This window comes from Pagrus pagrus, assembly GCF_965226575.1.
Source record: "Pagrus pagrus genome assembly, chromosome: 18".
NCBI classification, from domain to species: Eukaryota; Metazoa; Chordata; class Actinopteri; order Spariformes; family Sparidae; genus Pagrus; species Pagrus pagrus.
This window is the reverse complement of record NC_140202.1, coordinates 16,957,614-16,983,088: the sequence shown is the minus strand read 5'-3', so window position 1 is coordinate 16,983,088 and position 25,475 is coordinate 16,957,614. Positions and strand designations below refer to the sequence as shown.

General features: G+C 42.0%; 2 protein-coding genes across 4 annotated transcripts in view; one reads left to right on the top strand and one right to left on the bottom strand.

Moving 5' to 3' along the window:
* The first annotated feature begins 50 nt into the window (after nt 1-50).
* On the top strand, nt 51-19,091 carry wdr25 (WD repeat domain 25). 2 transcript variants are annotated; one of them, XM_084381172.1, is made up of 7 exons: nt 51-174; nt 723-1,474; nt 5,661-5,808; nt 13,546-13,676; nt 16,036-16,206; nt 17,054-17,194; nt 18,425-19,091. In XM_084381172.1, the coding sequence occupies exons 2-7, from the start codon at nt 740-742 to the stop codon at nt 18,644-18,646; spliced, it is 1,548 nt and encodes a 515-aa protein (XP_084237298.1). In that variant the 5' UTR covers nt 51-174; nt 723-739; the 3' UTR covers nt 18,647-19,091. The 2 variants fall into 2 exon arrangements, with proteins under 2 accessions (XP_084237298.1, XP_084237297.1); XM_084381171.1 differs by having other exon boundaries at nt 51-357.
* Nucleotides 19,092-20,499: 1,408 nt separating this feature from the next.
* Nucleotides 20,500-25,475, bottom strand: part of begain (brain-enriched guanylate kinase-associated) — a 39,900-nt gene continuing 34,924 nt past the window's right edge. For both annotated transcript variants that reach the window (XM_084380602.1, XM_084380601.1), the window contains exon 7: nt 20,500-24,406. In XM_084380602.1, coding sequence (XP_084236728.1) covers nt 22,868-24,406 — 1,539 coding nt within the window. In that variant the 3' untranslated portion in view covers nt 20,500-22,867. The remainder of the gene's footprint in view (nt 24,407-25,475) is intronic.

Sequence of the window (25,475 nt, the reverse complement as noted above, 5' to 3'; positions counted from 1 at the left end):
TGTATGCCGGAGGAGTGGGGGAGACGGCTCTGTTTCCGGCTTCTTTCAAAATAAAAGATTTTACGCTTAGGTAAATGCTGACATGAAACTCAGCATTAACTCTCGTGCTTTAGCGAAATATGCGACTGTTTTAAAGCTCAGGGGGCTGACATTGAGGATTTAACCTGATTGCAGGTACAACAGTTTCACCGGGTAACGTTAGCTTTAGCTTTAGCGATTAGCTTTTCTTTTCTAGGCTGTGTCAAGCTTTGAGCCAGAAATGCAAATGACCAAAGTTAGCTAATTCTGCTAAGACATGCCCTAACGTTAGCGTGAACCTTTTTGTGACGGTGGCTAACGTTAACAACCTCTATAAAGGTAAGTGCTATATTGTACTTGCTCTGTACGAAGGTAGTAAATTGAGCTAGCTGTTACTCTTATTATTCTACTTCATATTTATCTCCCAGTCTGCTTGGCTGGTGCATGGAGGAGGCTGCAAGACATTTCACCCCACTAATGATAGTAAATTACCACCACATTTCTTTTTTTTTTTTTTTTTTTTTTACACATGTGGTTAAACTGCCAGGTCAAGCTATTTAATGTCAAGGCTGCTGATGTTGTGAAATGATAAGTCAGTATGCTACTTTAGGGTGCAGGATTTCATGCAACCACTAGGGGTCACCCTTAGGCTTCTGATGTATTACCAGGCATTGACAATTCACCTGTTGTTCCTTTACTTTCAGACATACATCATGTTGAGATGTCTTCACTAGTGGCCTACGAGGATTCAGAATCAGAGGATGATTCTCTTGATCAAACGGAGGAGGCAGCGCCAGCTTCTGTCAAAACTGGATCTTGTGAACACAACCAAGAAGTCAGGGTGTGTAATTCCTCTGAGGTGACAGCCATCCCTCACAGCTTCACACCAGACTCTGACAGGTCAGTGTTGGAACATCATGGGAACATCTCAGACAGAAACAGTTATCCACTACACCCACATTCACAGCTGCAGAGCTGTTTTGACTGGGAAGGAAAATATTTCACTGACGTTGCAGCACGAGAAAAACATGTTACAGATACTACAGCTCCTCTGAGTTTTCGTTCAACTCAGGGGGAGATTTTACCAGTGCAGACTCTTCCTCACATGCTGCAAGGCTTCGGCGATGGATCGAAAACAGCAAAAAGACATCACACTGTTGCACCTGGTGTCAGACCTTACATTCCCAAGAGACAGAGACTTCCCACTTCAGTAGAGACAGTGGACCCAAAGTTTCCAGCAGAGCAAGTCCCAGGGAACCAGACCAGGGAAATTCTGTCAGAAGTGTCGGCGAAAGTAAAGCCATATCTTGCTCACAAAGTCCGTGCTGCAGGCATACCGAGGAAGCTTCTGATGAGCCTGGGAGGCCACCAGGGCCCAGTCAACACAGTGCAATGGTGTCCTGTGCCTCATCTCAGTCATCTGCTGCTGTCTGCCTCCATGGACAAGACTTTCAAGGTATGATAGACCCCCAGAAAGGATGCACATTGATTTTTAGCCTTGAAAGCTATGAAATCAGTCGAAGCTTCTATAGTGCAATGCTTCCAATAATGTAGCTTTAGCAATTCTTATTTAATATAAACTTACTTAGGGAATCTTACTGATGTTTATTCCATGTGTCCTCCTTCCTCAAGCTGACTGCTCCATGTATGCGGTTCTGGAACAGTTTCTCATAACAAGAAAATCCATCCAGCAGCATAGTTTTTAGGCAGGTGCCAAGTGCATCAGGGAGGTCTAAGGGGATAATCACTCACCTGACACTCAGTGTAATTGGCACAGCGTTACAGGCAGTCAGATAAAATTTGCCCCTCTGCCTCAATTTATAAATGTACCACAAACCACTTTCTTTAGAATCATATCTGTCACTGTCAGCTGAATGTATGTCAGGACCCATGAGACTTCCTATCTTTTTCTCTACCTCCCTATCTCAGTTTCTCTCTCCCTTTCTCACCCCCCATCTTCTGTATTTCACACCAGGAAAACAATCCCTCATTTCTCTGCCGTAAAGGTCAAGTCATGCAGTAGCTAAATATTTCTATCCCAGTACGAAACCACGTACCCCAACCAATATCCTAAGAGGACTCGGAATAATTAATAATTTAAATATGCATGAGACAATTTGCATAATCATACAAGTGCAGCAGTATGGCAGCCACCTCCTTTGGCACCTGGAAAGGGTGGGTTGGAGCAGATGGTAGAGAAGAGGATTGTTTGTGTGCAGGGATTTCTCAGACTGTGACACCCATAGATGGAGTAGCATAGAAATACTCCTGTCTGGTGAGCCATTTTGCTCAATTTCAGTGGAGGATTGTCATCAGGTCATTTTGTTCTTCTCTCTATGTTCATCCTGACTTAAAAGATCTATAGCTAATTTAACTTAGCCCAAATACTGGCAATGCTTTGACTAGAATCACAAATTATTTAGAGGGGAACTGCAGGATTCTGAGTTGATATGGATGTTTTATTCTGCACTTGTCAGTCCTACAATGAAATGAAAACAAACAGGAATTAGGACTGGCAAAATATATGATATTATATCATTATTGTGATATATGACATGCACACATGTGAAAATACCACTCTCTTTATGCTCTTTTCGCATTGCTCTTCTTGTATTATGGCAGCTTGTCATAGATTATTGCTTTCTCATTAACATGCTGTAGGGCTAAATCGATTAAGTCTTGCAGCACTGTCACACTTTGACTGCAGCTATTCTTTTCTATTCTCTACGTGAAGACAGAAAGGGGACACACTCGAAGAAGTCTTAACACTTTCCTCTTTGTGCTTGTGTTTCTTCATCAACACCCTTCAGGCTTCCGCCTTCGCCTCCTCCTCTTCTGTCCTGTCTGTCAGTTGCTCAGAAGCCGAGACTCAGACTATTATCTTTCCAGCCTGTTTGCAGCTGTCGTCACCATGGCTACGGCAGGTGTAAGGCAGCGGTTTTAAGTTGATAACACGAATACCAATTTAGTTTTAATTACCGAGAGTCATTTAGGAAGCAGATTACCCCAATGAGTCATCTGCAAGGATCTGCTCATCGTGTCTGTTAAGTGGCCAGTGAAATTAAAGGGGATGCAAATAAACAAGAGCTCATTTTCACCCGTGCATGCATTCGCGAGGCCTCGCATTGTACGGGATTATTGCAATTGTGTGTGCATTGAATGGTGTTGTTATGGTGAATCTCATTAACCCTGGGGATGGGGCTTAAGCAACATCCCACTGAGATGTTAGACTTGTTATGTACTGTAGAAGTTGAGTATTTTGTGGCTATAGAGGATACCATCAACAGATTTTCACGTTTCCTTGAGATGGCAGTGTTTCCCTAAGCCTCAGATCACACAGAGGAGTGACACATCCTGTTGCACAATGAATGGAAATATTCTAAAAAGACGCTTTGCTTCAATCTTCATCTTTTTGCAATTAACAGTGTGACTCTCCTGCTGCTGCTTTTTCTCACCCGCGAGGCATCTCTGGCATTCTGTTTGTTAAACTGCTGCCTGCAGGATTGATATGTCACACTCCCCTCGTCCATCGCTCTTCCCCACCCGTCTGTCTCCTGTCCTGTGGGAGTCGTGGTACAGAAGTTCTCAGTGTGTTTCTCATGCTGCACGGAGGAGTCATCTTTAATAATGAAACACAGAGAGAGGCAGAGAGGGATCTGCAGTGTCCCACAGATCTTCAAAGTTCCTCAGTGGCCCTGTCAACGCCAGGGAAGCGAAAAATACTTACATCATTAGTGTAATATACTTCACCTCAGTGGACACCAGACCAGACCACCCACCGGATTTCAGGCTAGGCTTCAGGGAGAGGCATTACTCTTTTGACACGTCTGTGAGAACATTACACTCTTCGTGAACAGGGCATCTGATAAAAAAGGATGTGACAGTATTGACCAGCGTGTGTGTACTAAGTGGTCTTTTTGAAGCACAGTACAAAAGCACGACAACATTAACTAAAGCCAAAATCAACAATAAAACGATCTGGCAGACTAACACCTTATTCATAAATCACTGTGTGCCTTTTTTTTCACGCCATGATATCACATTTCAAACCAGCAAGCTTTAGAATAGAGTAGCCAGGGCAGACACAACTAATGGAAGGCAGCTGGGTGCTTTTCACTCCAGCTCTCTATAATCAGTGAAGCCTTTGACAATACGAAAACCATTAGACCCACCGGGGAATTGATTTATAGGCACACTCAAAGGTAATTAGTTTGATTAATTAATAATAAAGGCTGTTTTTGCTTTTAAACCCAGCAAATAATCCTGATTTGTATACTTATTATACCGATCTATCCAGTGGCCCTTGGCTGAGTAATTTGATTTTGTTTCATAACAATTGAATTTAGATTAGGAAGGCTTAGATTATATCTTCAGACTGCACTCACTAATCCTCATTCACACAGGAAAGAGAGATTTTCAGGGCCAGAGGACGCATTACATGGCTGAAAAATGTCCTTTCTTTACTCTTCTCAGTTGAGAGAGAGCAGCGGTTGCCAAGCCAGGTTCGGACTGTTTGATTCTCAGTAAACTGCCTTGAAAGCTCGTCCAAAGCATGCAGGCTTGTGTCTTTGAAGCCCAGTGTGTCAGCGCTGTCTGATGTTTCCTCTTTTTCACTGCTTCTCTCTGCATACTCATTTCATCTGGTGTTTGTTTGAAGTAAAAAGGATGCAGGGGTCAGTGTCAACTCTTAGCCTGTTAGCACACCTATGCTACCGTTTTTTTTCTGTCATGTTTTTCTTTTGTACAGCAGTGATGTGATTCACCAAAGCAACCAACAAAGAGTGAGCACAAATTACTGGTAAAAACCTTGCGTTCTGGTGTCGTGACAATTCTTTTAAACTATCATGGTAATGCACGTTCAGTTCAACTCTGAGTGATTATGCAGAACGTTTGAAGTTTATAACTTTTGTGGTATTTTTATTTTGGGTAATTGAAAATTGCAAGTCAGCAGCACTGGCTGAGACAGCGCTCCAGCCCACAGGTCCACTGTGGCGATAGCTACCATCCAAGAATTTGTGTTTGAACTTGTCCAACACCTGCCCTATTCAGCTGATTTGGCACCCTTAGACTATTACCCCTTCCCTAAGATTAAGAAGGGGCTCGGTGTTTGCCATGTTGACAGCGATGATGAGACTGCTGTTGGTGGTGGGTCAAGACACCAACTTCTTCAAAGAAGGGATCCACAAACTGGACTGAAGATTAGCAACAATTATAAACGGAATGTTGAGTTCAGCAGGTGGCCAGTTCTTACATATTGCACTTTTAAGCGAAGATTTCTAAAAATCTGCTGCTTTTAACTTTTAACCAGGTTTTGCTGCATCACTTTGTTATTGATCCTTATTAAATGAAGAGGCTTTGGGTTTTGGACTGTTGGTTGCACAAAAGAAGCAATTTCAAGACGTCCCTACAGACTTTGTGATGAGCATTTTTGCTTGACTAAACAATTAATATATTTTTATAATGAAAATAATAATTCTTTGCAGCACTAAACTCATCAGTCAGTTCAAGTTGTTCTTTAGCACACACTGTGTATTTCACTCTATGCTATGTAAGCTTTCCTCCAAAACTGTTTCAGGCTTGTGCACAGTTGCTGCAGTCTGGGTGTATTTGTGACTTTGGCTTGATGTGCCCATGTCTGGCAGGTGTGGGATGGAGCAGAGAGCGGGCGATGCCTGAGGGTTTACACCTGTCATTCGGGAGCCGTGCGTGATGCCTGTTGGACCCCCTGCGGGCGACACCTTCTCACCGGCTCATTTGACAACTCGGCTGTGATCACAGACTTAGAGACAGGTGAGCAGCAACACTTACTCCTGTAGGTCTGACGAACAGTGTCACTTAACAACCACACTGGGGTACCTGTGCTGAGAAAGTTACAGTCAAGCCACAGTTTACTTCAGAATTCAGCTGTTCAACAAGCATTTATCTCCTAGCATATTGCTGGTGTTGTGGGAAAACAAAACCTCTCGGCAAATTTAATGTGTGGTTTTTGTCGAACTCACATTTAAAGTCGGTGTAGTAATTTATATGTGGAGTGACTTCAAATTGCCTCAGGCCCCAAAACCTGTTATAAACCAAAACCTGTGTGTAAATTGCAAAGCTGCTTCCCACTCTCAGTCGTCGTGACCCATTTAAAGGGCAACCTGCAAAATCCGCATTTCCTGAGCAAATGCATCCTAACTAGACAACTATTACATTCCTAAGACTCCTCCAAGTGCAGCCAAGAAATGCTGCCTTCTTTTCCCAAAGCTTAAATGAAAAAAGGTATTTTATTTAAGCCTGTAGAATCCCAAAACCCGCTAGGGTCCAGTTAAATTGTGAGGCTATGTGTCCGCTTCAGTGGAGGCGGTGCCTAAAATGGGACACTGCTCTCACTCTTTTTCTGTCTCTCTCTGTAACTCACACAGACGCATACATAGACAGCACATGCGAACAAAGAATACAAACATTATTGCTTTCTGACATTTAGCAAACTCAGCCAAATCCGCTGGCTCATTGTGTTTGCTGTCCCTTTTGTGTTATCATACAAATTGTTTTCAAGGTGACATTTACAAGACATCAATAATTTGTTTTTCGCTTCGGAAGTGCGTTGCTTTCTGGCCGAGCGAACGTTTAACAAGCATGGCAGAATAGATGAAAACGACTCATACAGACGGTGAACAACAGGGAGACTGCTTGTCCTGCAGTTCTCTCGTTTCCTTCGTTTGAGACAATTCAGGAATTTCTGCACAGCTGAAGTTTAAAATCCTGGTAAGAACTTTTAGAAAAACTCTAATTCTGCTTGAATTGGACAGATTTCTCCTTCATGTCCCTCCACCAACATTACGTATATTGCAGTACTCGTATATGTCGGGAAAAGACCTCAAAGAGGCTCAACAAAACGAGCTAACATACAATAGACATTGTTTTTGAAGCCCCTGTGGCAACTACATCTCTTGGGTCAACACATCGCTGTGATGACTTGCTGCCGTTTGCACTTCCCCTCTCAGCATGTCTGTCAATACTGCCAATAAAGCCTACGGATAATAGCTTGGCCAGGCCATTAAACACACAGGCAGCTCTGGGAAGGGGATCAATAATGGATACATCACCACAGGAGCAGCCACCATGACCTTACTCTGGAACGTCACAAACCACAACCATAAATAAACAAATGTTTATTTTTGTCTTATGCTTTGGTAGTGGCTTGCTTAGCACTGTAGGATCACCGAGTGGGTTAAAAACTTGCAACTTTGAAGAAACGTCGCACATCTGAAGAGACCTCATACATCAATCCCGCAACACTCTTTCTATTTCATAACGAAATCATGTTATTCTTATCTATTTTCTTACCACTATTATGATTTATCCAAATGAAAATTGAATAAAGCGTATTGTTTCTGAGGATGAAGGTCTGCAGATGTGTGCTGGCACTACAGAGCAGTAAGCATGCATTCATAAGGCAGCGTGAAATGAAGAAAATGTAATTTAGTTGCTTATTAATATGGGAGTTGGGAATTCCGTCCCCCGTTTCTGCACAGTTGTAGTACAGTTTAATACGATACAGCTAAGACCTCTGCACCGACTCTTTAAAACCAATCATACAGCATTCAAGCAGTGAAAAGGCCAAGCTGCATACATGATTTACCTCATGGCTGGGGAGCTATTTATATTTCTGACACATGTGACTCACAACAGGGCTACATCAAGATGCTGCCGTGGCTATGGCAATCGAGATGCAACGGTTATACAGGAACTTTGCTGACTGTTAACCAGCTTTGTATCACTACATTGTTGGAGGTATATAGAAATGAAGAATGCTAAACATCACTCCATTTTGCCTACACCAAGAACCTCTCCTCTGGAGGATTTTAGGGCTGTTGTGTCAACTACAGTTTGTACTTCCAAGTTGAGTCTTATGTCAATTATTTTCTGTCAATTAAAGTTGCAAGTCATCAAAACAGTGACTCGAGTCAACTCAAGTCCAAGCCTTACCATTTCCTGTTTCAAAATGGACTCCGAGCCAAAACCAAGCACCACCCAACTCGCAGTACGTCACTTGTCAGTGTGAATGTTTCTTGGTTCTGATGCTCATTCCTATCATGTAGCACCAATTTCAAAGAAATTTGCATCTGTCTACTATATAGACAGCCCAGTTCAATTAAAAATTCTCTGACATCATCTTTGGAAATGCATGTATTTTCTGGTTTCTTTACTCCTCTATGACAGTAAACTGAATATCTTTGGGTTGTGGACAAAAAGGACATTTCAGGATGTTATCTTTGGGCTTTAGGAACCACTGACTGACATTTTTCACAATTTTCTGGCATTTTATAGACCAAACAAGTAATTGGTTAATTAAGAAATAATCTATGGATTAATTAACAATGTAAATAATCATTAGTTGCAGCCCTATATGACATCTTTTGAAAAATTAACAGAGCTCCCAACATTCAAGCAAAAGCGTAAGCACTGGAGATGAGATACTGAGGGAGCTGAGTGTTTGCCACATCAGACTGTAATCAGGATGAATGTGATCTTTACGCTCTTCACAGTAATTCAGAGCCTCTCAACTTTAAGAAGGAAGGCAGCTGGGCCTATTCTGTTCAATTGAGCTCTCTTTGGAGATGTGTGCAGGCCTCTTCTAATGATCAGCGAGAGTCTCGCAGGACACCTGACCCTGTAATTCGCTGCAGCATAGTCGAACCAAATGCTGCACCAATTTGCGTGTTTACAGAGCAATGGAAATATAGAGGAGCCCATGCATTCAGAATAGTGTGTGGGACCCATTTTCCTTGGCCATCTCTGCAGTTGTTCCTGTGTCCAATTTAATTTGTACAATCTTATATCCACTCCCAGTGGGCCACAGACAGACTGTCACAGCTGAATAGCAATAGTAGAGGCAGAGGAGGATATGGGGAGGGAGAGCAGGTTAAGAGGCATAATGCAGAGAGTGGAGAGGAGAAGAGGAGTGTAAGAGAAAGAAATCAAAAGAAGCAGAATAAATACAGAGAAGGAGAAACAGAGAGAGCTGCAGTTGGGGAGGGGAATAAATGAATTTCATCTGGAGGGCATTAGTGTGAAGTGGCAGCTGTTGTCCAGCGCTTTCACGGCTGTCCTTGGAAAAGCTGATTGGCAGAGGAAAATATGCCCACATAGCCACGGGCTGCCACAGGTTGATGTGCACACAGAACTTGAGCTCTCTGTCCAGATGCCTCCAGGCGCTGGCAGAGAGGAGTTCATCTTTGTTTTCTAGAAACCGGTAATACACAAAGACAGTGCCACAACTAGAGTGGGCTTACGTGTTGCCCTTCCACCTAACTTTGGCTTTGGCTAAGATACAATTTGCATGTGTCAGTAGCCTGTCCATCCATCCATCCATCCTTTAGCTATACCTGCTTATCCCTTAGAGGGTCGCAGTGAGGCTGACATTGTGCGAGTGGTGAGGTGCACCACTGACAGGTCGCCAGTCTGTCACATGGCTGACAGATAAAGACAGACAACTATTCACACTCACAATCGCACCTACAGGCAGTTTAGAGTCTGTGCTAGAAATGCAAGGGCAAAATAATAAGTTAGAGTGACGGTTTGAGATAGTGGAAATATCAATATTATATTGTTATTGGGAAATTAGACTGTATGTGGTCTTAGATTTTGGATATTGTCTTATCGTGACGTGGCATGAGTTAAGTCTTCTCCTGCTTTTAAAGGCTCCATTACAGTAAAGTGATGTTTTCATTTTCTGAAATTATCAGACTGTTCCACTCGTTCTTATACTTGCCTTTGCCCACTTAGTCATTATATCCACATGACTCATGAGCAGCTAGCAGCTTTTTTTTTCATTTTCAGAAACACTGCAATGAATTGTGTACAATGAAAGTATTTTCTTCTATATTTTACATTTTACTCCTTCACACGAGCATAATGTACTTGTATAAACACAGGAGCCTGAAGCGCTGTGCGCCAGGAGACATGCATGCAACAGCACACACATAAAAGCATTAACTCCAAATGCCACTGGCAAGCACATCTGCATTTTGACCTATTTCAAAAGCTTCATTTCACAGCGGTCACATGCTTGCGAACACAGGTTTTACTTGTTATGTGACAAGAAAAGCAACAGACTTGTTTTAAAAGGAAAGATAAGTCCAGATCAGTCGACAGTAAAGGGCATTTGTAGATTTTACTGTGATGATGAGATTCAAAAGCATCCAACAGGAAGCAGTACGTGTTTTCAGAAGTGTTTGGAGTTTTGGAGCTGCTTAATACTATAATACTACTTAATACTACTAATTACTTCTACTCATTATTTTTACCTTTCAAGGGTCCCATTTCCCTGTCCCCTCCAGGAATTATGCTTTATACCAGAGTGAATGTCTGCAGTATATCAACTGTTTGCAACATTCATCAGCAACCCGTGAAGGGGAAAAAAAGAGTGATAACGTGACAAAAATCCAAATTTGTACTTTGTACTCTCCTTTTATGTGTTGGCTTATCAAGGGGGCACAATAACAGTGAAACACAGTAAAGCTTTAACTATCAAGGTAAATGTGATATTGCAATGCATAAAACACCTCTGAAATGTAGCCACATTTCACTTTGTGTGGGAGGTTAGTGAGTGTTTGTGTGTGCATGCTGTGGCAATATGTGATCTTTTCAGATACTGAAGGCTCCTGTGTTTCCTCAGGATGTCAGTTCAGCTTTGAAGGTTCAGTCTCGACCTTGCAAACAGAGACCTGACAAAAAAAAAAAACACAAGGTCAGCTGACAAGTCTTGAAACTCACTGTGCAGTGCTGAAAGAAGCGCATGAAACACTTAATGAAAATACATTTAATAGATTAAGATTCAGTTATTTTGAATATGCTTTTTCAGAGCATCTCAGACAGAGGGGGAATACGGTGCTGCTCCACTGGACTGTATGAGAAAACCAATACGTCTTTTACGCATCAAAGCATTTAAACCTATTCTAGTAGTAACCCATAATAAAATCATGAACCTGAACATGAGCATAATATATCTCTTTTAAGATTTAACCACGTGTTAAATATCTTTGAAACATCAACTACGTACAAATATGGTTGTTAAGCCTATATACAGAACATTTTTTTGGATACAACTTGTCCAAACCATGTAATGTGCTTCTAACCCTTGCTTATGCCGCAATGACGGCACCCTGCTTTGGTGGATCCTCTAATGAGGCAGAATATCCATTTCATCCCAGCTCCCCTCTGCTCTAAGGGGCTCACCCCCGCCGTCCCAATCATCGCTAATGTCCTCGGCGCTGTAGTCATCCTCCTTGTGTCAGCTCCACAGCACGATCACAGCTCTTTCAGGACTACAAAGTAAACTATCGTGAGGGAGGGACGGATCACTGCAGCCTTCCCTTATCTCCCCTCTCAAGCAGGCTAATTAATCTTGCTTAATTAAAACATGACGAGGCCCTATTTATTATGAGGAGAATGTTGATTTCTCATCGCCTCGCCAAACATGAGTTTTAAATCTAAATGACAGAACTGTTCTGTATCGCTACGGGTAAGCCAATTAAGCAGGGGAGCGTGAGCCCCGACGAAATAGCCTGTTAAAACTTTGGATCAATGCAATCGAAATTTAGGAGCGTGCTCGTCCACCGTTAAGTGAAAGAAAGGCCATTTCTGCTGCAGTTTATTAGCTGTGACTCAGTCCCACTTCTAAAAGGACTTGGTAGGAACATCCTGGAACAAGTGTGTAATGAAGTGCGTTTTTGTTGTGGGCTAACTGCCTGGGACTGTTTTGGATGGGGTCTTTGTTGTTTGTTCGATGAATTAATGAGGAGCAGTGGAACCCTGAGGTGTTCTGCTTTGCATAGCCTTTGACAGAGCTGCTGGCTCATAGTCTGCCTCGGTCCCTTATGAAACCCTCGTCATCGTTTTCCCAAGAAAGTAATTTTTGGTCGTACCCTGTCAGGCTTAATTATATTTAAGCCCCTCAGTGTTTTTGTTTTGTTTTTAAGGATGACATTTTTTAATTGATTTAGATAGAGCCGCCCCGGGCCAAAACAGTGCTTTATACTTTGGTTTCTCTTGTCTGTTAGTTGGGATTATCTTTTTGTCTCCAGCGATGTTTAAATGAAGTTTCTTTTTAGAGACTGATACTATGTGATTTGCTGTCTGGAAGTATCCCAGACATGTTCAGCAGCCCTCGCTCAAAAACTCTTTCTGGTCAGTCTCGTCACCCACCATCATTAAAATGAGTCAGAGATAGACTGCTCTGGGGGCAACCAGTGGTATAAATAGAAGTTTCATTTCATCAGTAGAAACTGTTCTTAGTCCTGTGTGGAGCTTTTTTTAGTGACAGAAAGACATGCGATCAAAAAACTGATAGACGCGTTCAGTAAACAAGTTCCCACCCTGCCTCTGACCTGAGATGATCACAGAAAGCTTCTCATCTTTTACTTGAACATCATTCCTTCGTGAATTTCAGACGACGCACCGAAACGGGGACGCTATCTTTGGCCGCAACTTAGAGCAAGATTTACTGCATCTTTTATCAGTGAGCTTGTTTTCAAATCCCTGTTTATAGGCAAAGGCAACGGCCCAGTTTAATTACACACAATCTTTACTGCACAGAAATCTATTGGGTGCTTCACGAGGAGGATCGGATCTTCACAGTGCGCTCAATTAATAAACCAAAGAGAAGTTTCAAGAGAATTTGCAGCTCAGAGGAAATGTAGTTGAAATGTATGTTGTGTTTAGTTTAGTGTTGACAACTGAAAAAGATACAAAAAAATCTAATCAGGCAACAGTTTTTCTTAATTAATTAGTATGATAGTGTGGACTTTTTAATTCTTTTTGAACATACACTTCCTCTCCTACTTTGTGTCTGCTTAATCACTGTATTTTGATAAGCAGTACATCAAAAGAAGGTGAACAACACTTGTAAACTCATTCATGCAGAGTATATTGGTTTGTTCAGACAGATCAGATGTGTGCAGCAGCTGGAGTGAAACTCTCTGGACAGAGATTAAACAGCAATAGGGCGATTGCTTCGCCAGCCTTGGCGACTCGGGGAAGTGTTGTAGCTTAGAGAGGACAGAAACCAGCCAGGGGTCAGAGTTGAGCTGGAAACGAGTTCCTCAGAGCTGAGTAGGCAACATACTTACGCAGTTGCAAACACTGCATAGTCTCATATACACACCGTCTTCACGATAAAGTCTTAAATGGTCAAAATGGCTGTGCACAGGAGATAAATCATCTTGTAGTGGACTCCGTATTGTTTCATAGATCCAGAAGGTGAAGGAAACATCTTTTATTGTTTTTCTGCTCTACCTCTGGAGAAGATTATTTACCTTGTTAAAGGTAAAGAATCCAGCATTGCCAGATAGGAAATGTTAAACTATTGTATCAGAGGCTTAAAATCATTGTATTTTGAGGAAAATGATTGAAGTCATAATGTGTAATTTTACCACAAGGCCATAAGCTACGATAATGAAATAAATCACTGTGAGTGTTCATTATGAACTTAGAAGGAAGCATTGATCCTATTCTCTGTCTACTTTCTTCTTTTCTCTGTAGGGCAGCAGGTGGTGAGATTGGACAACCAGTTCAAAGTGATGTGTGTGGTCCCGCATCCCAGCAACCCCGAGGTGTTCCTGTGCGGAGGTTACAGTGCAGCGGTCAAGGCCTGGGACTCTCGCAGCTGCAAGGTCAGACTTATTAGCCTCTACAGAGTAGATTTAGCATTTTTATCGACTCTTGTTCACCTACCGTTGTTTGACCTTTTTCATAAATCTAAGGCGGCTAGGCTCTGAACACATGCTCTTCATCAACAGCTCCCTCTTACACACCCCCCACTGGTGCAAACAAGGAAGTCAAGTCAACATTTGGCTGTGCACAATGACCCATGCTGTATTCCACTGAAAGTATAATGCTGCCACAGACAAAGAAGCAACACTGCAGATTATCAACTAATTGCTAATTGCTCAAAGCAAATTTTAATTCACCCAAGACTTATAAATCTTTCCTGTGAAGCTTCAACCTAATATTGCTATTAAGCTTAATGGACTGTTTTATATGATAATCCTATTCATTTCTTCAGAATATGAGTGCTCACGTGGAATTTTTTCCCCTCAGTGAACAGCCTTGTTTCCCTACAGGGTTTTAGACTTAATACAGCAGGGCTTGTGGCGGAGTGAGCGTAGAACCGGTCCTCTGCAAATAGGTTGTTAATGCTGTAGCGTTCTGGCTGCCTGTCAGTCTTAGCCATGGGCTGTGTGTTTCTTGCTCTGGGGTGAAATTACCCCACTAGATACCCCACTAGAGACCCAGAGGCACAACTTTACCCATTAGCCTGAAGACTTTCCGAACGGACTCATGAGGTGGAACTGCGTGCATCAGACTGTGATGTTGAAACTCACTGATAAGAGTAAAAGTTTGGTTTAATTTGCGCCGCAGAAGGAGAGTTAAAGTTGAAGTTGCAGTTAGGGGTTAAAGGTTAAATTGCCCCATGTAGAGTGTAGCTGCTGGCTGTTCACTCAGCAGCTCTGAAATGAAACCAAATCCACATGAATGCCCTGTGAATATCTGATGTGATATGAGTGAGCGTGCAAAGAAGATAGAAGAAGTGAACACAAGTTGATGTTTTCTTTGAAAAGAGAAAATAATTCAGTCTACCTTCAACTAGATCAGAATTGACTGAGGCTCTTTCATTTACTGCTGTTTAGTCTAATCTGGTTTTATCATTTGAAAAGTTTTTATGAAGGCAATTTAGACGAACGATATCCCTTTAGGTTTGCTTTCTGCTGCTGTTTTACTAACCTGTTCCTACCGATCTCGTACTCTGATCCAGTCTGATCTGCACAAAACTGTAGTTCTCTCTAGTTTCAGGGCAGGAAATTGGCATATTGGCACATGACTCTATGATGTTGTTCCTAAATAATTAATCAAAACTTAACAAAGTCATTTCCTTCCACCTAAGGTGATGTAACCAAACTCCTATTTTTATTTGACCATCAGTCCAGATTCAAAGACATTTAGTCTGACAGAGGAAGGCATCAAATTCTCACGTTTGAGAAGCTGGAACCAGCGAATGCTTGGCCCTTTTTTCCAGTTCGCTGCTGACAAAAATGTTAAGATTTATAATTCAGAAGGAAGCATTGATCTTTTCTCTCTGTCCATTTTCTTCTTCTCTCTGTAGGGCAGCAGGTGGTGTGATTGGACATTCTTCATCTTTTTAACACAATTAATTGATTCTAAAAATAGCTGCTGATTGATTGTATGTCAATCGACTAATTGACTAATTGTTTTTACTGAGTGTCAGATGCTAATGATAGCCTTAAACCTGCCAACGTTTGGCTGTGAAAAAGTGGGTGATTTTCTACAATACAAAATACTTTGTATTAGTCTTAAATTCATACCTCACTATAATATAACTTTCTTATCTGTAAAAAAGGTTTTAATGCTATCAGAGGATTCTAACCTTCAGCTGGTACACAGACAACCCACCACATCTACATAGTTCATGGACAACAGCTGTGGTGATTATTGTACCACTGTGTGTCAAACAATTGGCATTGCAAAGGATCATTAACATTTTCTTCCCCTAAAACTAGATACCTAGACATCACTAAATGTATAATATGCAGGATACTGCTTTACCTTGATATAGCAGATTCACATGACTACATGTATGTTCAGTGTTGGATGTATTGTGGTCATCTGGCACAGCAGGGTGAGTGAGTGACAGTATATCTTCATATGCAAAGACAACTGGCACACTGTATTTCATCCCTCCTTAAGGGCAGCGATCCAGATGTCCCCCCACTTCCTGTTAATTGCTCTGTGATGTGCATTCAAAAAAAAATACTGTGTTATAAAACAATTACAGATGGCTCCAACAGTTCAATTCTAACTTGATAAAATGTCTTAAATGTGGTTTGAATAACTGTTTAAGAGCAGTAACACTTCCCACTACATATTATGACTGGAGAGCATTTCTTTTCTCCACTTTGTGTGTGTGTGTGTGTGTGTGTGTGTGTGTGTGTGTGTGTGTGTGTGCGTCTACAGGTGGTGAAGGTTTACAAAGCAGGGATCCAGCAGACCTTGGACATCCTGTTTCTCAGGGGTGGTGTGGACTTTATAACAAGCTCCGACTGCGTAAGCAGAGACTCTGCAGACCGCACCCTCATCGCCTGGGACTACCAGACCACAGCCAAGGTCTCCAACCAGATCTTCCAGGTAAGGAAAAATGTGTGCGAATAAGAAGTCACTAATTACATACAACTCTGATTGTCACATGATGTTGACATTGTCAGCTTATAGGCTGAAAAGCAGGTTGAATTTCGACAGGCAAATCCCATCTAAGGTTATATTCCTGGAAATGTGTGACCCTCCTGATGTGAAACAAGTTGGTAATGAGGCATGTGGACCTGGCATATTTTGACAGTTACATGGTGCTGGAGGAAGTGAGGGCTCTAGTGAGTGCTACGTATTTTAAAATATGATTTTAATAACCTTTGTGCTTTATGTATTGAATAAATTCTCATTCCCTGAACCGCTGTTTCTGCAGGTTGAAGTCGCAGGAGTCTTGTAAATTGTTCATGCTACTCTTGATATGCAGGAAAGGATGGACAAAATAACAGGGACAGCGTTCAACATTGTGGTGTTGATTTCGATTCTCAATCAAAAATTGTTTCAAATGAGCTTTTCAAATTGGATTATCAGTTCAGTGGCAGTATCGTGCATTCAGCATGCGTCCAAAGAAAAAAGAAAAGCATATATACCGATATACCAGAAAAAGATCCTTGGAGTGATTTATAATTATTAAATTATTACAAATTTTAAAATTGCTTATCGGTCAAGCTTTACTCCTAATCCTTATTTCTGGTGAATATTATGTGAACTTGCCTAACCCTGAAGCGTTTCTATTACTTTGTGCACCCCCTTCACATCTGACCATGAGGCTTTTTCACAGTAATGGTCTAGTTGACATGCAGCTGACTTCATGGTTAGTAATTGCAAGAAAAGGTCAAGTAATTAATGAATTTTCCCTCTGGATTCTTCCCTCCACTCATTTGGCCACCAGGAGCGATACACATGCCCCAGCCTGGCTCTCCACCCACTGGAGGAGTCCTTTGTGGCCCAGACCAACGGGAACTACATGGCTGTGTTCTCCTCCCAGCAGCCCTATAGGATGAACAAGAGGCGGCGGTATGAAGGACACAAGGTCAGTCACAACTGTGGCCTCGGGAGGGAAATGGGAGGGGGACGGGGTTTAGAGGTCTGATCAATAGAGAATGTACACTCACACAGACAACTTCAGCGATAATCAACATGTGCACAAAACTGTGCAAAAGCCAGTAGAATAGACCTCTACACGCACATGAAATTGTAATCTACACAACACACAGTTGACATGTATAGTAGATACATAGCCTGCAGTGTTTCTTCTGCGGCACCCCTCCCCCTTAACAAACACAGTAAGCACAAAACTATATTTCCACTGAGGGGTGCAAACAGAGCAGAATATGGCTGTCAAATATTACTGAAATCATTTTGTTTGTTGATTCAAGAAAAATACAAAAATTGACAGAAAACATGCTCTCCTGTTGTTTCCTTTCTGGTGGCAAAGCACAACATTTCACATCAGCAAAAACAGCACAGAACATCCAGAAAGCACAAAGACATTTCATTTCTTCATGTTTGCTTTATTGTAAATACAACTTTGAAGCAAACGCTTCTAACAGAGTAAATGTTTTAGTGTGATTATAAGCACTTAACTGCTGCCTGAAAGCAACAGGCGTCAGTTGTCTTTAACTGACGACTGGCTGTTGTGATCAAAAACACCGTCAGACAAAGGATAGGCTCAGATCTTTTTCAAGTCTAACTTTATATCAAACTCATGTGTCCATATGTACGTTAAAGGAGTTGTTGGCTGCTGGAAACGTTCCTCGTGTCCATACTGGTCCCAAAGAGGACTGTTCCCTTCCAAATGAGTTTCTAATGTAAGAGAAAGTTACAGATTTTTAGCATGCAATTCAGTGCACACTACAGAGCGACCTGTGACTAGTATATTAACATAATACCAAATCCAAAGCAATCCTATAATATCTCCCAGAAACAGGCATGTAGTGCATACTGGAATGCAGTAAAGGAGACTGTATTTATTTACAGCACCTGAAAGGTGCTCAGTCACGACCACTCATGTGGTTAAGTGCCTTGCTCAAGGGCACCTGGTTGGTAATAATGAGGCTCTTTACTTCCCCCTCACAGACTGAATCAGCAGCTTTCTGGTCATTTGCACACTCCTTTGTCATTTAGGTCGCCAAAGTCTGTAATCAACTGCATCGCAATCCACTTATTATGCTGACATTTTATTATGCTAATGTTAACATGGCTCTCAGTGGAAGGTTAATGCATCGTAACTAACACATATATCCTCATATCCTCATTCTAGGTGGAGGGGTATGCTGTGAAGTGTGAATTTTCTACGGATGGAACTATCCTGGCCTCGGGAAGCTCCACAGGCTCTGCTCACTTCTACGATTACCAGAACGCTCGTTCACTGCACAGCCTCCACGCCCACAGCCAGCCCTGCCTGTGTGTTTCTCAGCATCCGGTCTTGCCTGCAACCGCAGCGACCTGCGACTGGGCTGGTGAGATCAAGGTCTGGCACTAAGGACCGTGAATGAACAAGCAAATATTGAGTTAAAAGTTATAAGATGCATCATGTTGGCCAAGAGAGGACTATTTTTCACTGAGAACTCAGTCATCCATCTTAAAGACTTTATCTCCATAATCTCTTGGCACAAGATGATAAGCACTTGGGGAAAAAACATGCTGGAAGTCAGCTAATCTACTATCTACTGACGCCTTTGAAAAACAGTTTTTTTTTTTTTTTTTTACACTGTGTATCTTGTAACACTTTCTTTGTTTTAAAAAACGCCCACATCTCCTTCATTCCCATTTATATGAACTCATACTGGCACAAAAACAACAGACGCTATTGTGTAAATCTAACTGTAAGCATGTTATTCATATTTGGCCTGTCTTACGTCGTTTTAATAACTTGGAAACGGGAGAGTTTCACTGTGAGATCATAAAGTTTCTTTACATTTCTAAGAGTGAAATTGAGTTTTTTCCAAAGTGGTGGGCGGTGGGTAAGCAGTCGAGCTTCACACATAGACGCACATCCTTAATACTTTGCAAAACAGCAAGGGACATCATCACCATCATCATGTTCTTGAAGTTTTGTCAAAACAAAAAAAAATCTCTTTGGGCATTTTTTTCTAATCAGCGGGGTTTTTCATTCCACATTCTGCATACGCATCATTTTTCTCTTTACCTTTTTTGTTCTCACCGGCTCTGATATGACATTTCTTTCCACACTGACAGCTTAGAGCATCAGAGAGAGACAACCAGAGAACTAAAAAAATATGCAGACATCTGTCAAAACATTGCCAGGTTCTTTCAAGATCCTGCCAGTCAACAACAGAACGGTGAAGTGCACACAGATGCTCTTGATCTTTATTCAGTATCTAGTAGAGCGGTCCTGAAAATACACTTTGCTGTTTGCTGCTGAAGGAAATTCTAATGGCTCGATACTCTTACTAGCCCCTGTGGTTGTTTACACTGTAGTTAATAATAATTACATTTACATTGTTATTGACTTTGAAAGTACCACTTAGTGATTTGTGAGGCCATGTTGTAAGCAAATTATATTTTATATTATATTATAACTATAATTTGCATGTGCTGAATGGTGACATGGAAGATCATAAGCGTCAAAACAAATTGGAGAGGATGAAACAGTATGTCCTCTTAAGGGTGAAAAAGACCAAAGAATGAAGGGTAACACTTCATTTTACAGGTCAGCAAATTTCATCATACATAGGTGGTAATTACCAAGTAAGATATTTGAAATGTCTTTGAAATTACCCCAACTTTAGTGGCCCACTGGGAAGTTAGACAGAAAGTAGTTGGAAATTAATATGGCACGATCAGCAGAAACCAGTTGGAAGTTTCCTTGAAATGTGTTAAAGAAATGACCAGTTATTTATGAAATGCTGAGTATTACTTTTAAAATTTTCAATACATTTCGAGGTAATTATTGTGGAAATGTCAAAGAAATTTCAAATATGTTGCTTGATGATTACCACGTACTCAACATTACATTTGTAGACCTGTAAAATGAAGTGTTACGAAATAAGGCTCAAGAACAGCAGCGGCAGAAAACCAGGGTGAACCAGGGTGTCACTTGATTGTTTCAGGGGAGGAATCTCTGGGGAAAATCAATGCCAAAATCAGTGCCAAAGTCTGGCCTTTTCAGAGTGATACTCTTCTTGTCACCAGATTTAAAGAGAGCCCGTGAAATCAATAAAGCTCAACAATAAAAATAAAATGAGTTGGGCAATGGCGAAAGGCAGGTACGACCTCCCTAACTGATCCTCTTAACTCTGGTGGCAACACTTCACCAACTTATCTCAGCTACCTGCTAAGTTTCTCAAAGTAAATAATGTAAAACAACCATCGTGTATTTCCCAACACCCATCTTTATTAAGTAAATAAACATACAGCAAAAATATATAACCATGCATCAGACAGACGGACATGTTGACACTTAGACAGCTGGCCTGTTGTTCCTGGAACAGGGCTGGAGGTAGGACAGGACAGAACTGCTTCAGCCTCTTCATTCAGGGTCAAAACATTCAATAAATATAACATCAACTGAAACTGGATAAAAAATAGTCATAGTGTTATATCGCGTATGTAGTATCTCTTTTTATACATTATGTCCACACCAAAAATACCGTATATCCTCTGAGTCCCTCTGTACATTAGTTAAATTAAATTCCAAGCCTTTTAAACCCTTTAGACACTTTGTACCATTGTTCCAAATAAAAATATGACTGTAGACTTTTTGCGACTTGTGTGGTGCGCTTTCACCTTCATGAAGATGATAAGGTCAAAATGAAGAGATGCAGTTTTGAAATCTTCAACAAAAAGAAAAGAAAACAGCCTTAAGCCAGTTCCCAGATCTGCAGGAATGGGAGAGGTAGAAGCATGGCCTTCCAGAAAAAAATCTATTCATGATTAACTTGAGGGCAAAGCTGAGTCCCTGTCGCCATTCCTCTCAGATCTATAGAGCCACACAGGCTGGTAGAAATCCTTCAAGATATATCGTGTCAAAGGGCACCCAGATGTTGGAGTACTGTCGTTTTGTCCAGGTCTATACTAGGAATAGTAGCAGATGATAGCATGACTGTGCAGCAGGCCAACTCCATTTTAACATAATTTATTTACCGACAGGTCAGCACGTCTTTGCCACTTTCTACGTACGTATATACACACGCTTTGTCTATTTTCACAGTGTTTTCTCTAAAAAGGCCTAATTGAGCATGCTGGTTTAAGAACAACACACTGACTGACATTTTTTTTCTTTAATCAGTCGTTTCCTTCTGCCTTCTCAGTGCACTTTTCCAATTCATCTCTACTGAAAACTATAACATCCAGCACTTTTTGTTTTGGTTTGAGCAAGTAGTGCCAAAAGTGTTTAAAGAGTTCATATCAGGGTAGAAATTTTGGCTGTGTGTGCCAGATTTTCAGACAGGGATTAAGCCTCATTGTCTTAAAATGAAACAAATTTCAATGGAAATCTCCAATGAAAAATAGAGTAAGAACAGACTTAATCCTTTTCCAAGAAACTGGTTGTGTGTATGTCTGTGTCTGTGTGTGTGTGTGTGTGTGTGTGTGTGTGTGTGTGTGTGTGTGTGTGTGTGTGTGTGTGTGTGTGTGTGTGTGTGTGTGTGTGTGTGTGTGTGTGTGTGTGTGTTCTGACAGGAAGAGCGGTAACAGTAGTGTATACGTACAGTAACAATACAGCAGATATACAGTATGTACACAGTTGTTAGATGCTGTAAAGGAGACCATTTTGTCCTCTGAACAGGATTAAGGCAAGTTCACAAGTGTCCTGGTATGAGAGTAACTTCTGTGCAGTACAGCCTCAGATTTTATCACCTCATTTTGATACAAAAATAAGAAAAATTCCAGCTGAGTAACGCTAAAAATCTTGCAGTTCTGTTGAATAATTTGTAATTAGTATTTTATAGGCTTATTTATATGTTTAGAGCTATTATACCAACGAACAAAATCAGGGATTGTAGAATCTCGCATCAGGAAGGAACTCTCAAAATCAAAATTTTTTATCTTGGCTATAAATATTACATTTCATTTGAATAAAATACACATTGTCTACCCAATTAATGTTAATAAAACATCCTCTGTAGTAAGTGGTGTTTAGAGATAATGGCCCTATGAGAAACAATTTTGCTGGGAAAGTGTTTTTCCCCATCTTATTTATATGCATTATACAGCATGCATTTTGTTTAAAAGAAAATAGAGAATGAATAAATCTTTTTAACAGCTTGCAGTCAGCTGGGTCCACTGTACATAATGGATAAACTTCCCTCTCCCAAACATGTGTAATTAAGTCACCCCATTTCAGACGCTGTAGTCATTTATCTATACTGTATATATTAGCGCAGGAATTAATGGTCTTTTGCTGGTTTTACTAACAGTACTCAACAGCAAAAAAAAAAAAAAAAGAAATAGCACAGTACGGTCGTGTGGTGTGGCTCTAATCATTATCATTGAAACAAAAAATACTGATTAGCTGGTCTCGGGTAGCTACACCATTGCATGACATACAATAGAAAAAGTGTTGCAGACTGCATGAAACGTGCCTTGGCTAAGAGATACATAAAACAACAACATCTTAATACCCCATGACACCAAGTATGTGTTTGCTGCAGGGAACTGTTGAGACATACAGTACAGTACAGTACAGTAAGTTAGGAATCATCATCATCATGCATAAAATAAAAAGCTCTCTTCTCGCCGCTCAGTTCAGCAGTGTACCGTATAGCTGTGCCTTGGTCAAACTGTCCTTCCTCGTCAGTCCCGTGCTGCCAAATTTTTGGTATCTTGGAGAGGTCTTCTTTGGGAGTGCGGGGCCGACACTGAGAGCGGAGCTGGAGCTCGGGCGAGGCCGGATGCTCGGCCTGGGGCTGGGGTAGTGTTGAAGACTTGAGGCTTCGAGGGAGCTTTGGTGTAAGGACTCAGCCGAGCTGTCTGCACTCAGATTTATGTAGTCCTTCTTGGCGCTGCTTGCCGCCATCGCTCCCCCACCGCTCTCCTTCTCCTTAGAGCTCCCTGAGAGGAACAGACTGCACTCGGAGTCCTGACTGTCATCCTTGGCTCTATACAGCACAGAAGTTTTCTCCTGCTTACGATGCTCCATCGGCTTCGGACTGCGGCTGGGTGAAGGGGAAACAGCAAAGCACTGGTCCAGCACACGGCTGTGGAAGACGTCATCTCCTTCTTGAAAGCTGCTGTAGAGAGAACCCTTGACTTTACTGGGAGGGCCCATGGCAAAGTGGTGCTCGGAGAAGCTGTATGGAGAGACCCGCCCAGCGATGTCACGGTAGGAAGATGAGAACGTGTTGATGTCCTCCACGCTGAGCTGTCTCCAGCGGCTGCTGAGGTCGTCCTCAGGGACCTGGACATCACCTCGGCTGTCAAGAGCCACTCCACGAGCCAGGCCCAGTCCAGTTGTGGACCCCATGCTCTGAGAGGAGGCCAGGCGAGGGGTACTGGAATGGTATGGTTCACTGAAGCATGAAGCCGTCCTTGTGTACCCGGGTGAGGTGCCCTTCTGCGGGCTCCTGGGAGTCACCATGTGCTGGATGCTGAGGGACTTGGGGAAGCTTGGGCTGTCTTTATCATAAGACGACATGCCTTTGCGCCCGTAGTCCCCATTGCCACCATCTCGCCATTCCATGTAGAGACCCTGGTGGGAAGAGGATAAGGTGCTGCTGGCAGTGCGTCCACAACCACCACTAACACCTCCCTTCTCGTCCGATGCAAGGCTGAAGCTAGAGTAGGAACTGGAGGCTGGGAGGCTACCAGTGCCAAACTCATCATGATGGTGGAAGGACGATGGAGGCTCGTGGTGGGAGAAACGTCCAGAATGGTAGGCCTCTTCTTCTGGGTTGCTGTCAGTGGAGTTCTGGGCGTGAAGCTGGAGCAGGCTGGTGCCGTGAAGGTCGACGCTCTGCCTGCGCTCTGTATCTTGCCATCGTTCGGGGCAATAGAGGGCTGTATCGCTGCAGTACAGGTCAGAGCTCTTGTATGCAATGCGGCGGTTCAGGTGATCAGTGCTTCCTGTTCCTGTAAGAAAGTCTGACTCCTGTGGCTGCGGGCTGGGTGAGCGTGTTACAGGACAACTGCTTCCTGGTTCTGGTTTTTCCAGGACCTTGGCAATTATGGATGTGGGCACAGCGTCAGAGTAATTGGAGTGGCACATTGCCATGGTGGCTCCGCTACCCCGATTATGTTTCTCCATGTGGGAACTGATGCGTTCCTGGAAATCCAGCGGCAACTGAGACAAGACAGACGTGGAAAGAGACAAAGGAAGCTTGATGAAGATGGGAATTAAAAACAAAAAACCATACAATTGTGACAGCTGCTGAGCCTGTCTATTTAGTCAACTTGAGTCTCTTTCTCAAGCACATTTTAAGCTTTCTGTGTTTGTACAGAAGATATGCTTAGAGCCAGTCCTCGAGGATTTTAATCTATTGTTCTGGTTTAGAAAGTAATTCATTCTCGCAATGCTCAAACAGTCCAGACCAGTTCATGGATCTCGGGGGAAATGCACTACTTGGCCCCTCTAATGAACTTGTCAGAAAATTGCTGAACACAAGCTCTATTTATTTATTTATTTATTTATTTATTTGCTTTCCTTTTCTCCCAACACAACCCTGTGTGTCCTTGTCTACACATGTTTCTTTTCTACAAATGTTTACTAATCTAAACTTTTTCATTCTAGAAAATTAATTAACAGGTAAAGTCTTTGGGACATTATTATTTTTGTCTCTCCGTCCCCCTATCTCCTATTTGTTTCTCAGTCTCTCCCCCTCTCACAAACACACACAGACATACACATTATCTGTTTGATTGGCTCCTGTTTGAGAAAACTGTTCCCGTCAATTACCGACTGGTTCTTTGTGCCTATTAAAGCTAGTCAAGGTCAGTAGAAACTGTTCGTGACACACTGAGTTCTCTCTTTTTTCCTCCCTTTCTTTATCCTTTCATCTTTCTCCTCTTGCTCCACTGCCTTCTCAACCAAAAAGCCCTCATTCCCTCTCTCTCTGTCTTTTTACTCTGTCTCTTTATTCTGTCTACCATCAAACACATATCAGTTCCACAGGGAACGGCTTAGATTCAAATTAAACCAGTGCTCCGGGTCTCCAGCTGGGAATATAAAAAAAAAAAAAAGATAAAATACTGACTTGGCTTTGTTAAGAAATAGAAGCTCGCCTCGGCATAAAATAACCTGCATCTTTCAAGTCAGGCTATTTTTAGCAGCTACTGCCTCTCCCAGAGGGAATAGAGATGGAAAGTAGGTGAGGCTGTTGGGAGGGGGAGCACAAGATAATATACAGTGTGCT

What these genes read in the sequence shown, in the direction of transcription:
- wdr25 (XM_084381172.1), top strand. Translation starts at nt 740, where the DNA reads ATGTCTTCACTAGTGGCCTACGAGGATTCAGAATCAGAGGATGATTCT. An exon ending in CCATGGACAAGACTTTCAAG is followed by an intron (nt 1,475 to 5,660) that starts GTATGATAGACC and finishes CATGTCTGGCAG; the next exon opens with GTGTGGGATGGAGCAGAGAG. An exon ending in GGGACTCTCGCAGCTGCAAG is followed by an intron (nt 13,677 to 16,035) that starts GTCAGACTTATT and finishes GTGCGTCTACAG; the next exon opens with GTGGTGAAGGTTTACAAAGC.